Raw genomic sequence first — 12898 nt, forward strand, 5'->3', positions numbered from 1 at the left:
GGCCGCTGGCTCTCTACGTGGGTTTTTAGCTAAGGCGCCACCTGCACGGCCGCGGAGAGGAGACTCACGGCCCGCTTGCACTCGTGAGCCGCAGAAGGAAGTGCGGCCGGGGCCACCGGGTGGAAGGCCACGGTAGGACCGGGCGCCCCCGCTGCGCAGACTCGCAGGCGCGGGGCCGAGGTGCCCCGCAATGTGGCCCTAAGGGCGGGGGCCGCACTCCGAGCGCCCTGGCCTTGCATCCCGAGCGCTCCGCGCGCCGGCCTGCTGCGCTGCTTCGCGTTCCTTGGCGGGATTCAAGTTGGAAGTGGCGCGGAGGATAGAGCTGTCCCGGAACAGAGCCGTGGCTGCTGCCAGAGCGATGTTCCCGCAGAGCCGGCACCCAGTGAGTCGCCGGCGCGGGTGGGAGCTTGTCCCACGCGGGAGCCCACGAAGCCCCACTTCCCCCTGCCCGGCTCCCTCTTACTGGATGTCTAGACGGGCAGACGGGCGTCGCACAGTCATGTCCCCCTGTTCCCGAGACCGGAGTGATCCTTGTTTTGCCCATCTTCTAGCCTGTTTACGTTTAGTCAGTGAGGCCGGGTCACTCCGGAACTGGGGGCCGAGAGTGAGTCGCTTTTCTCCTCCGGTTTCCGGGGTCTTTATCTTACCGGTTGGGGAGGGGCGGCCTGGACAGCGAAGCTCTGGCCTGGGCCTTTTTATCCTCCTCTAGGCCGGGTGACCCCAGAACGCCGGGCACGTACTGTCCACATTGGAGGCAGATTTGCTTTTGAGCTCCCTGAGAAATTAGGGCCCCGGGAAGATCCGCTTTCTCCTTCTCTAAAGTGAACTGAGGGTTCTAGTTTGGGGCTCCGTTATCTACCACTTCTAACTTTATTTTATTATTATTATTATTATTTTTGTTTATGCGTCTTCCTTCTCTGACTTTTCTGCTTTCGCCCTCACCCTCATATCTCCTCCCTTGGTCCCCCTTGCTGGTCACCTGCAGACGCCGCACCAGGCTGCAGGCCAGCCCTTTAAGTTTACTATTCCGGAGTCCCTGGACCGGATTAAAGAGGAATTCCAGTTTCTCCAGGCACAGTATCACAGGTGGGTGTCAACCTGCCCCGGGTGGTGGTCACTTGGGTGGGTGGGGGTCCCATATACGGCCAGGCTGCTAGGGCTGCTGTACTTAGTGCTTGTGTCCAGGCGGTGGCGTGTGGAGTTACAGTTAAGCCCTGTCATTCATGTTACCCCCCCCCCTTTCTTGGCTCTTCCTGGGCCGCCCCTTCTGTTGTCGTCCCCTCCTCCTCCCATTGTTTCCCCTTTGCACATTTGTGGCTGTTCCAAGGAGTCCCTTTTCGTGTATTTTGGAGTTGCATGAGAACCGTCAATATTTGCTCCTCGTTTATTTATTTTGCAACAGGCTGAACTGAAACATGGGTTCAATCAATGGCTCAGCACTGGAGTGTGCGTTCAGGAAAGCAAAGCCAGGTTGAAATCACTGTTTGCCATACTAGAAAATGGGTTGTCTGAGACAAAGTCCATTAGGGAAGGCCCTATATGATTAGCTGTGCCCATCAGGAGCGATTAGGCGGTAGGGTGTAGATAATGTGCATGTGCCACACTCTGGGATGTTTGGATAGGCCCAAAGTAGTAGAATTACATTTATACTCACCTAGATTCTGGGTTCTTTATGTACTGATAACGTGCTTCTATGGATTTATTAGTGGAAATTTTTGCTAAAACCTCCATCTATAGAGAATATTTCAGGCTACTTATTTTGCTACTCTGAGGTTTTGATTCATTGTAGCTAATTCTTCAAGGAGAATTTTACTCTTGTCATGCTTGAGAAAAAGGACCAACTGAAGGCTTGGTTTTCTTTTCTTATTTTGTCGGGACTTTCTGATTTTTGACCTTTTATCTACTTTTTTCATATCTCCAGAACTTGAGGCATACTTGCACACACTGTTTACTGAACAGTGACAAACTTCAACCCACTTTGTTGCTGTAGCTGCTTGCCACATTTTGGCCGGGATTCAAAACCAAAGGTTTTGAAAGGCACTAGTCATTATAAGGCATAACTCTACCAGTAAAGTTTTTCAAACCTAAACACTGCCTGGGCTGGAGAATGGAGGTTGTATTTAGGACAGACTTTGGTGCCCTCAAGAGAAGGGAAGTAGAGGATAGATGAGGAATCTGTTTTGATATTTTCAGTTCTTGGCCTCAGCATGACATGTGTCCCAAGAACAAAAAGAACAGTAGTTGGTGGATATTCCAGGGACATTCCCAGTATTCACCTTTGTTGCATTTAATACAAAAGACAGCTTTTAGGATGTTTTCTTAGGTTAGGACTTTTCTAAATTGTTTTTGCGTGAAGTGCAAATATGTGAGGCAGATGTTAAAACAAGTGACATAATGTTTACCTTAAGCTGCCTGTTTTGTTTTTGTAGTCTTAAATTGGAGTGTGAGAAGTTGGCAAGTGAAAAGACAGAAATGCAGAGGCACTATGTGATGGTAGGTATCAAAGATAGGTCCTTTTTCTTTTTACATAATAGTGTGTGTCCTTACTACAAAATGTGAGTTAATGACATGCTTGGTTCTTCTCTTTACAGTATTATGAAATGTCATATGGATTAAACATTGAAATGCATAAACAGGTAAGTTTTAGCTAAATCTTTAAAGCTGAGAAATCAGTTTATAGGCTTCTTCCATACTTACTGGCCTTGTCCTCAGTTACTTATTATTAGGGGTGGGTGTTCAAGGGCTATTTTTCTGCCCTTCTTTGAGTTGGTGTTAGCACTCTGCAGCCCGGATTGCTTCTTCATGGTTACAAGACTAGGTTAGGTGCTTTGGGAGTGTTTACCAGCAGACAGAAACTGAGCTCAGTCTACTTTTCCACATGGATAGACTTATACTTTAAAGATCTCAGATATCTTGTGGCTATTGGAGTTTAGAAAAGTTAATATTTTTATATGTTTGGGTAAAATGTAGAAAGTGAGGGGTACTTGGGAGTTTATTATCAGATTTAATAAAGCATATGACTTTAGAGTACTCTTATGCTTTGGGGTTCCATAAAGTAACACTCAGGATTAGTGGCTCATTAGCAAACATGTTTGTGAAAAATTTCTCAGTTGATGCAGATTTTGAGGTGATAAAATAATGTCCTTTTACGGCCAATGAACATGTTGGAAGGTGTTTCAGTCCTAGTGGTTTTAAAAGCATGTAAAGATTAGTGACTGGAAAGCCTTAGCAATGACTGAGTTTGCAAGTTCCCATAAAATTCACACTTATGGCTACTATAATGGTGTATAAAAAGAGTATTGAGCTGGAACAAGACACTAAGGACCTCATAAGAGAAGAAAAGCTAAATGATTGCTCAGCCCAAAGGACCCTCAATTGAGTAGTCATTGTCTGCCAAAGAAAGCATTAATGGCAGGGTGCAAGTGTTCTGGAGATATGCTGACATTCACTCACTTTATCAAAATGCTGGTACAATAAGTCTTTTAGAAATCGATTACCTCTTAAAAATTATGATCAGATGAAGTTGCACAGTTGGACACGTTTCAAAGTGCAACAATACAGTTCTTACTTGATGTATATGTGCAGTTTCATCTCAGATCCTTGTTTCATTAAATTAAAGAACATGTGACCAGCTGGGGCATGGTGGAGAAATTGATTAGTTCAGCCTTCAGATCTTCCTTATATTCAACGATTTTTATTAAGCAAGTCCGTTTCAGAGTTGAATTCTGCTTTTGTAACTGTGCACTCTTTGATTTTTAATTCATCATAGATTTTATAATTGTGGACATTAGATCTGTTCTCAGATACATGCTTTCTGAGTTCTGAGTTCATAGTCTATCATTAGTAATGTAATGAGCCTTTCATAAATGTTTGCTTTACTGATTGCTAAGTTCTTTATGTTGGGTTGTTTTTCTGTGTTTCTATGGCTAGTGCTATGTTGAGGTTTTAAGCCAATGACAGTGAGCTAGAATATCTTTGGTCTGTGGGCATTTAAATTAAGTATGTAAATAAACTCGGTGTAGGAGTTCTAATTTGCATCTTTTAAGTTACTCTGTAGGGCATTTTCTCTTTTCCATTAAGTATTCTGGGTGTAGGGCTTTTTCTTAAGCACATAAACTGGAAGGATTTAATGACCCCACGGACTCCTGTGCAATGGAGCAGCAGGTCCTATGATATGCTTGTGTTGTTCTTACTGGGGAAGCAGAAGGAAGGGCGTAGTTGTGGGTTCTGGTGGCTTTTTATTTACTATGTAGAGAGAAGGAATGAGGAGCCAGGAGGATCTGTCAGACACCCCCGGTGTGAACAAAAAGTTTTCTCTTGGGTTTTGTACTGTTCTGTCTTGGGCATTTGTGAGTATTTATTGTCTCTTTGTATGGCAATATGCATTAATAATCTACTGTGTATAATTTGAAACAATTGGGAAGTTAGGGGCACCATATTCTTCATAGAAAGAGTAAGCCCCCTGAAATTTAGTTTATAGTGTAAATGCTGACAGCTCCTTCACTAGAGTGGTGTGCAAAGTCATGCTATAATTTAGTTTAAAGTGGTCATACATTTGAAAAGCATCTTTCTGAATGTCACATGTTAATAGTAAGTTTTGAGGAGGCATTTGGTACTGCTGGTGATCATAATTCTTATTAAAACTAGTGACGTCTGGCCCCCAGGGTGTAGCCAGGCTCAAATTGATGCTTTTTGCTGCCTGATCACCAGCATGGCCTAAGTGCTCATTATATTGTAGAGAGGGCCTTTGGAGCTCTCATTAGATTTGACAGGAATTCTCTCTAGGGGGAAACTGGGCATTAGTGAGACTCTTGACAGGCTGAAATTATTCCTGCTTTATGGCTTATAACCAAATGCTAGCAAGGCATCATCAGGGGACACAAAAAATTGTCATTTCTGACAACATCTTTGTTACTGAAGAAAGGGTAGAACTGGAAAAAGGGTAGCAGTGGGGAAATTTTGCCCAGAGAGCACTTGAATGCTGTTAAGGTTTGTCTCTAGTATGGTTCCTGTTCTCTCTTCCTAGCTTTCAACAGCTTTGTCATCAAGATCTCACCGCTGACTTTTCTGTCTGGAAGTTTTAAAGTGGAAGTGCATCCAAATCACGAGTGGTATAATTGTGGTTTCTGTACTTGGTGTGGCGCCCACAGTCCATGTTTATGTTGTGTCAACACTTCCTGATAAAATCTTCCCATGACTTTCTTTCCTCCATTCTGTGGCTGGTTACAGAAAAGACAGCTTATTGAGAATTTTTTTTTTTTTTTCCCTTGGTGCTTTTTTAATAGGCCACTGATGTCTGTCTCTTTCTGTGTAGGTGGTAAATTCTATTTCTCATCAGCAGAGAGGTGGGACCCATTTGTGAGCAAGCAGGGCAATTCTGTGAACACCAAAGTGTTGGAAATTACGTTGTGAAAAAGAAAACAACAACAAAAAAACAAGCTGTTGTGAGTCTGGGTTCAAGAGCTAATCCCCTATGTCTGAACTATAATTTTTTTTGTTGTTGTGTTCTGTGTCCCTTAATATTTTGGGGAACAAGATATGTTGTATAACATACTGTATCTTTTCTGTATGGGAATAGGGACAAGGATACAAGCCTGGTATGGTGGCAAATACCTACAGTATGAGCTTGGCAGTAAGGCAGTGGGATTTTAAGTCTGAGGTTAGCCAGAAATGCATAGTCAGACCACCTCTTAAAGAAAAGTTGGATGTGGCTATAAGTGGTATTCCTTACCTTTGATTGTACCATTTTCAGTGGTAGTCTGCCTCCTATCTGACACGTTGAGAAGTAGCTGGCTAGGTACCTTGCTCTATCTTGACACATGCTCAGCACCTGGAGATCAGGGCTCAGCATCATGGAAGCTGATGTTCTTAATTCAGACCTACTTCTGGTCCCCTTCAGACTGCCTGCAGAAGCAGGAAACCAGTTGCAGAATCACTTTTGGACTTGTGTCCTGACCTACATCACACAGTATCTCAGATTGAGTGAATTTTGGAGTGAAACTACCATTCACAATTTTGCTGTGTACTTTTAATTTTTACTAGGAAACAAATTATTCCTTGGTGTATGCATGCTTGTGAAGTATTTAGGTGGAACTGGTAGGGACTCCTTTCTTAGGTGAGGCATTACCTATTTTTCTGTAAAATTTACCCTTTTTCTACTTTGATTCTGTTGCTAAGGAATGGCTTTGATTCTTGATCCAAGTGCTGGGATTATAGGATGTGTGCCCCCGTACATTCTAATTATTAGTGGTGTGTTGTTTGTCTGCAGTTTCTTGTTTTGAGAGTTTTAAAACATCACATATTATTTATTTTGCCTGTGTGTGTGCATTTGTCCCTTGAATACACTCATCTTTGAGACACCTTTACGTGCTTTGAGAGTTTTAAAATATCACGTTTATTTTGCCTGTGTGTATATGTGTGTGTGTGTGCGCGAGTGTGCTTTGCATGTGTGGGACACCTTTAGCCATCTTACTGGCCCCAAGATCTTATTTTAGGATGGAACCCAAGACCACCATACAAGTCAGACATTTGATCTACAACTGAGCTGCCACCACCCTACAATCCTGAATGACCCTCTTCCTTCGCTTCCCCCTCCCGCTAGAAGAGCAGGCCTCAGGAATGACTAGTCAGAGGGCAACACCTAGAATTAGGCTCTACCAGTTTTTTTTGTTTTGTTTTGTTTTTTAGCTCTACCAGGTTTTGATCACCTTGTAGTATAAATAGGATAGCTGTCACCAATATTGGAGTGGCCGCTAACTTTGTTTTCATGAGCCAGGCTTGTGCTTTACAAGCATAAGTTCTATGAGATAAAGATGCTATATTTTAGCTCCTTGAGTCTGAAGTGCAAGATTAGCTTGCTGGATTATTTATTTATTTATTTACTTATCTATTTATCTATATATCTGTTAAATGAGCAAACAAGTCTAATTTCTTACTACCTAACGTTTTCTTCCCCGGGCCCTTTGTCTACTTTCTACTAGTATCTAGCTAGAAATTTAAGGAGGCACCAGAAAAAAAGTGATAATTGGTAGTTAAAAAAAGATTTATATTCAGTTATGTGTATGTTGGGGGTTTCCATGGTGGGAGGAGGTGTGTAGATAGTAGTTTAGGTTCAGGAGGAGGTCAGAAGAAGTTGGAATCCCTGGAGCTGGAGTTATAGACAGTTGTGATCCACCCTGTGTGGGTGCTGGGAACTGGGGATGGTCTTCTGCAAGAGCAGTGTCTGCTGCTGCTGTACTTTAGACAGGATCTCTACATATTCAGGCTGGCCTCAGACAAATGCAAGTACCTTGGTAGCTCTTAGTGCCATAGTCACTACTCCCCCTTGACTGTATTGCCTGTAAGAGTCCCTGAGATCTGTGGCTTTGCTTTGGATACTTAGAAGTCACATAATTAGGGACTGGGCATCTCATGAACAAGTTCCCAAACCCTAGTTTATGTCTTTATAAATTGAAAGTGAGAATGAATTAAAGTCTGTTACCCAGTGTATGAGCCACAACAGTGCACACTTACAGATCCAGCACTCTGTGTACAGACTGAGGGGAGTTCTTCACCAGAGCACTTAAGGTGTCCTACTAAATAGTGGTTATTAAGAACCACAAACAGAAAATCCTTTGTCCAGCAAATAAATCACCTTGAGTGGTATTTAAAGACGGATTTACTTACTGGTTCATGGACTACTTTACATTTCTGTACAGTTGAGTCTTTGTTCTTTCCCACTTGTGGTTTCTGGAAGAGGATTAAATAAGAGGAAACAGAAGAGGCATTCCAAGAGACTTTGACTCAGTCAACATCTCCAGTGCTTACTGATTTTATTTTGAGAGAGTATCCCAGGCTGGCCTTGAACTTACCTTCTTCTGCTCTATTCTGCCCAGTGTTGGGATTGGAGACCCTATCCAGCTATCATGCTTTTTAAATTCTGTTTTAAATACCCACCTTTGTCTTTTTGACAAAATTGAATGTTGATTCCTTCAAAGTAGCCCTCATGATAGCATTAAGAATTCTCTAGTAGAATTACCTGACGTAGGAAACACCTCACCCCCCACTCCTCACCCCCAGACATCACCCAGATGGAAGTCAGGCTATCTCACATGGTAGGCAAGTGCTTTACATACCCAGCCCAACTTGGTATTTTAAAGAGTGCTGTGGTATGTGTGTTGGGAGGCTAGGGGTAGGTGGGTATATAAGTAGGAGATAAATATTCTGTTTTATTCTGTGGTATGGTTTGACAGAGTGTTCATATACTTTTTACAAAACTTTTTACTGCATTTTATATGCGGTACTATATAAAACTATACAAAATCATACCTTCATAATATTGTAGTTTTTCAACCATTTATAATGTCCTTTTAAATTATAAGTACGGTTTATCAAGTAACCTATGATATAATAGTTACTTCAGTTTTTATCATTTAAATTTTGAATTGCTGTTTCATTCTTTTGATCTACTGTGAAGCAACCACAAAGTCAATATGAGAATTAGCATTGACTTCCTTCACATTCAGACTTTCATACTAGGTATAATAATGGCTTTCTTTTCGTTTCTTTTCCTTTTCTTTTTTTGAGACAGGGTTTCTCTGTGTAGTCTTGGTTGTCCTGGACTCTCTTTATAGACCAGGCTGGCCTGTAACTCAGAGAGATCCACCTGTCTGTCTCCCAGAGTCCTGGGATCATAGGTGTGCCCCACCATGTCTGCATGGTTTTCTTAAGTTTAGTGTAAGTGTTATATGTTATTTTGCCATTTTTGACAAATATGGGATACTGGACATTTTTGATAGAGGGAAAAAAATAGAGAAAAAGAAACAAATCTGACTTTTTTATCAATGAAATTTTCATCTTCCAAATAGAAAAACTGGAAACATCAGCTCCACCGAGGAGCAGTATAACTAACAGATGGCACTAGGTTCTCATCGTTCTTTAGAGGAGGTGAGACAAACTCATGCTAATGTGGGATATGGTCATGCTGTTCTGTTAACTTGCTGGAGTATATGCAGTAATATTTGACTGGATTTGTTTTAGCATACATACTCCAGCCAGAGTATTTAGACTGGTGTTCTGTACATCTTGCTCACCAGGAAGTTTGAGCACAAACCACTGGAGTCATTTTATCTCTTTTCAATCTGTGTACTATACTACTGTAGGAATATATTGTATACATTTACAATGAATTGGACATTTTAAATATAGGCATGAAACTGAAAGTGCTAATGTATGAGTTTATTTTGTCGGCTTTCCCAGTGTGTCCCTGGGTAAACACACACTAGCTATGTCAGAGAATTGCTTTTCAGGCCTGTTAGCTATAGGCCCTTTGAATGCTTCATGAGCTTGGGGCTTGGGAGTGGGTATCTTTATATTTCTGTTCCCCATTCTGCTTGTCACTCATCACTTTCTATGTCTGCCTCTGAGTATTTTCTCCATTATTGTTCCTTTCTGTACTTCTTTTATTTTCTGTCCTGCAGTTCTTTTATTCCAGCCAAATGGTTCTCTTTTTGCTAATAGTTCTGGGCTTTTTCTCAAACCTCACATGGCCTCTCTCAGCTTCTTTCTAGATCTTTTTATCTCAGTGCCTTCTGAGAATTAGCCCACAACCTGTTGTCACCCACTTATTTAAAACTGGTGTTTTTTTCTTATGTCTTGTTCATTATTCTCTACATTCTGCTGCTAGCTTGGTTATCTACATTCTCAGGAGTTGAGCTATATGTCACAATGTGGTTAGTATAATCCCATGTTCCATGGTCTTTGCAACCATTTTGGATCCTCATTCTCTGAAATTTGGTGAGAAGTTCTTTACCGAAACAACAAAAGAAAACCAACGAATTGTGACCATTTTAATATCCAGATACAAAAAGTAGAACCAACAATTCAGATCTGTTGAACTTTATTCAGATTAAAGTCCTGAATAAAGAATATCAACAATTGTTCTTATGCTAAATTTTAAAATGAAATGTGTTCAGTTGAGTACTGATAATGTTTATTTTTATTGCTTTAAACTTGTTTTAGAAAGGCTCTTGTAATGTATCTCAGTTTGCCCTAGAACTTGCTGTGCAGAGCAGGCTGGCTTTAAACTCTGAGATCCTCCTGCCTGTGGATTTAAAGATGTGTTATGCCTGCCTCCTTTTCTTCTTACAGGTAATTTATAGTTTAAATATTCCGAAGGCATCCAGGTTTCAGGAGGCTTTTTCTTTTTAAGATTTGTTTTATTTTTATTCATATTTACGTGTGTATGGTTGATGAACTCAGGTCTTTTCAAGGACTTTTAACTTCTGAGTATCTCTCCACCCTCCCCATTTTCTTTAGACAGGCTCTCATGTGTTCTAGGCTGGAGGCAAACTCACCATGTAGTTGCCTCTACTTTGAGTGCTGAGATTATTTATAGGTTTATGCTACCATTACTGGTTTTCAACTGAGGCTTCTTAATGAGGAGGTTAATTACAGTAATATATTTAGATTTGGGCTTCAAAAAGGACAAAATAACTTGCTATTGTTGAAGCCTGGAATTCATAGTGAATTGGGTGAACCGTTGCTTGTCATTTATGGACAGGCAAGTAGAACTGTTGATTAAATTCAGTTATAGTCTTATCATGATTATATACAGTATTTTACCTTTTTTAAAAATTTCCAAGTTTTTGTGTCCTTGAACATTTTATTATGTAAATCTAAATATTCAGAGAAGGAGAGAAAGGGCTGGAGAGATGGCTTAGCAGTTAAAGGCTAGATTCACAACTAAAAAGAAAAGGAGAGAGAAACATACAGTGAAAACTCATGAACTTATGCTACTTGCCCCGTTGTTGTGTTGTTATTGTTGGTAGTGGTGGTGGTGGTGGTGGTGGTGGTTTGGGGTGTGTGTGTGTGTGTGTGTGTGTGTGTGTGTGTGTGTGTGTGTGGTGGGGGAAGGGAGGAGATGGTTGGAAGTGCACATGGCCTTACCTAGCTAGCCAAGGCTGGCTTAAAGTTAATTATTTTGCCAATGATATCTTTGAACTCCTGACCTACTTGCTTCCTCTCCTAAGAGCTTGTATTACCTGTTTGAAGAAAGACTGGATCTAGAGTCCAGTGGGCTTGGCAGATGACAGGGGCTTTATTTTGGCCAATGCTAGTCAGACTTAATGTGAGGGAGGAGTCTTGATGTGTATCTTAGGAATTCTATCTTTCTTTTTTAACAATCTTTTTAAAAAATATTTATATTTTTATAAATTACAGTTTATTCTCTTTGTATCCTGGCTGTAGCCCCTTCCCTCATCCTCTCCCATGTCCCTCCCCAAGTCTTAATGGATTCTTCCTTTTTTCAACTAAACTTATCCTTGTGCTTTTGGCATGTGTGAATTACTGATTAACATAGTGCTTTTCTTCAACTCTTCCCAAAAGCATAGATTTATACTTAGTTGGAAATGTTCAGTTGGGGAGAATGAAACACTTACTGTGTAAGCATAAGAACCCTGACTCCAGCACCAACCACAGTTCCCTGCTGTGCCTCTATAGCCCTAACATTGGGGGAGGGGAACACCAGTTAGAGGCAATTAGTTGGGTAGAGGGTGGAGAGACAGGTAGACTAAGAGTTTTTAGCTCAGCCAGTGAGTTCTAGGTTCACTGTAAGACTTTGTCTAAAATATAGAATGAAGAATGATTAATGAAAACACCCAATATCAATCTGGTCTCCTCTCCACATTCTACATGCACATGGCCACTTTCTTCACCCCATCCCTACTGATACCCTAACCCAAAGGAAATATAAGACTGCCTCACCAGGCCTCCAGCCACTTTGCTCTTGGCCTTTTAACGATACTTTGAGACACCTGGAAATCTGCCCACAGTGTTTGGTAGGAAGAAATTGTCTTATTATTAGAAACCAGGGACAGGAAATGCTTTTGCAAAAGGAAGCTAATTTTGAAATTCATGTGCATATAGAAAGTGCCCTGGTGGGGCATTTCAGTTGTAGTAAAAGAGTGTGAAGTGTCAGGGGCCACAACTTCTGAGACTCCATGTATAGGGGAGCACAGTGGTCTGCCTAAAGCTTAGGTCTCCAGACCTCAGGTTGGCTCTTCAGGAGTCAGGCTTTTGTTCCTTCCCAGTACCCTCTGATGCTTTGAGCAAGTAGTGAGTCAGAGCTACTTAGAACTGTGGTGTCCAGTGGTCTATTGACATGCTCAGACACAGGAGAAACTGCATCAGGGAGGTAAACCATTGGGATTTGCAGTAAATATATTACAGCACACAAGTGATTTGCCGATACTGCTTGTTTAGCAGTTTGCAAGGGCAATGGCAGTATGGATTTTTGAATTAGAAGGGAAGGGCTGTTCTTTCTCTGTGCAGGAACATTTACTTGATGTCTGAGGAGGAAATTAATTTGAAGAACAAAATGCAGCTGACTTTATGCCATTTGAAAGGCTTCTATGGATTAATGAGTGACAATAAAAAGGTTGCTTTGGGCTTAGGAAAGGGTGTGTTAACACTGACATGCATCTTAGTCCAAAATGGAAAAGGATGGGCCATGGGGATGGAAGAAAAACATCCTGTCCACATGTAGCCTTTAGTTAAGGTGCTTGCTCCACTTAGTTGTTTTTGTTGTTTGTTTGTTTGTTTTTTTGTTGTTGTTGTTTGTTTTGCTATTGTTTGGCATATAGAGTGCTAGTAGCCTCCAATTCACTGTGAAAGTTGGAGTTGAACTCCTGATCCCCTATTTCCAGTATACAATGATTGGGATTATAGCCATGTGGCATCATTCACAGTAGTTTTTCTCATCTTCTTTAATTTAATTTTTTTTTTCCCTGAGATGAGTGTTACCATTGTAGCTGGGCTAATTGAATTTGAGGTTGCCCTATGTCCTTCCCAGACATAATTTACTGGAGTAAGCCACCATGCCCAGTTCCAGATAGTTGTCCTTAGTGTTTGGTTACCAAAG

General features: G+C 41.3%; 1 protein-coding gene across 10 annotated transcripts in view; it reads left to right on the forward strand.

The window, feature by feature from the left end:
* The first annotated feature begins 307 nt into the window (after positions 1–307).
* Positions 308–12898, forward strand: part of Tle1 (TLE family member 1, transcriptional corepressor) — an 86326-nt gene continuing 73735 nt past the window's right edge. For 9 of the 10 annotated variants that reach the window (XM_055591483.1, XM_055591511.1, XM_055591520.1 and 6 more), the window contains exons 1-4: positions 308–382; positions 986–1086; positions 2430–2493; positions 2592–2636. In XM_055591483.1, the coding sequence (XP_055447458.1) occupies positions 359–382; positions 986–1086; positions 2430–2493; positions 2592–2636 (234 nt within the window). In that variant the 5' untranslated portion in view covers positions 308–358. Of the gene's footprint in view, positions 383–985; positions 1087–2429; positions 2494–2591; positions 2637–5068; positions 5112–12898 lie in introns of those variants that run through there. The other variant, XM_055591599.1, reaches the window with a different exon arrangement.

The sequence above is a fragment of the Psammomys obesus genome, unplaced genomic scaffold, assembly GCF_907164565.1.
Source record: "Psammomys obesus unplaced genomic scaffold, mPsaObe1.curated_primary_1811, whole genome shotgun sequence".
Lineage (NCBI taxonomy): Eukaryota > Metazoa > Chordata > Mammalia > Rodentia > Muridae > Psammomys > Psammomys obesus.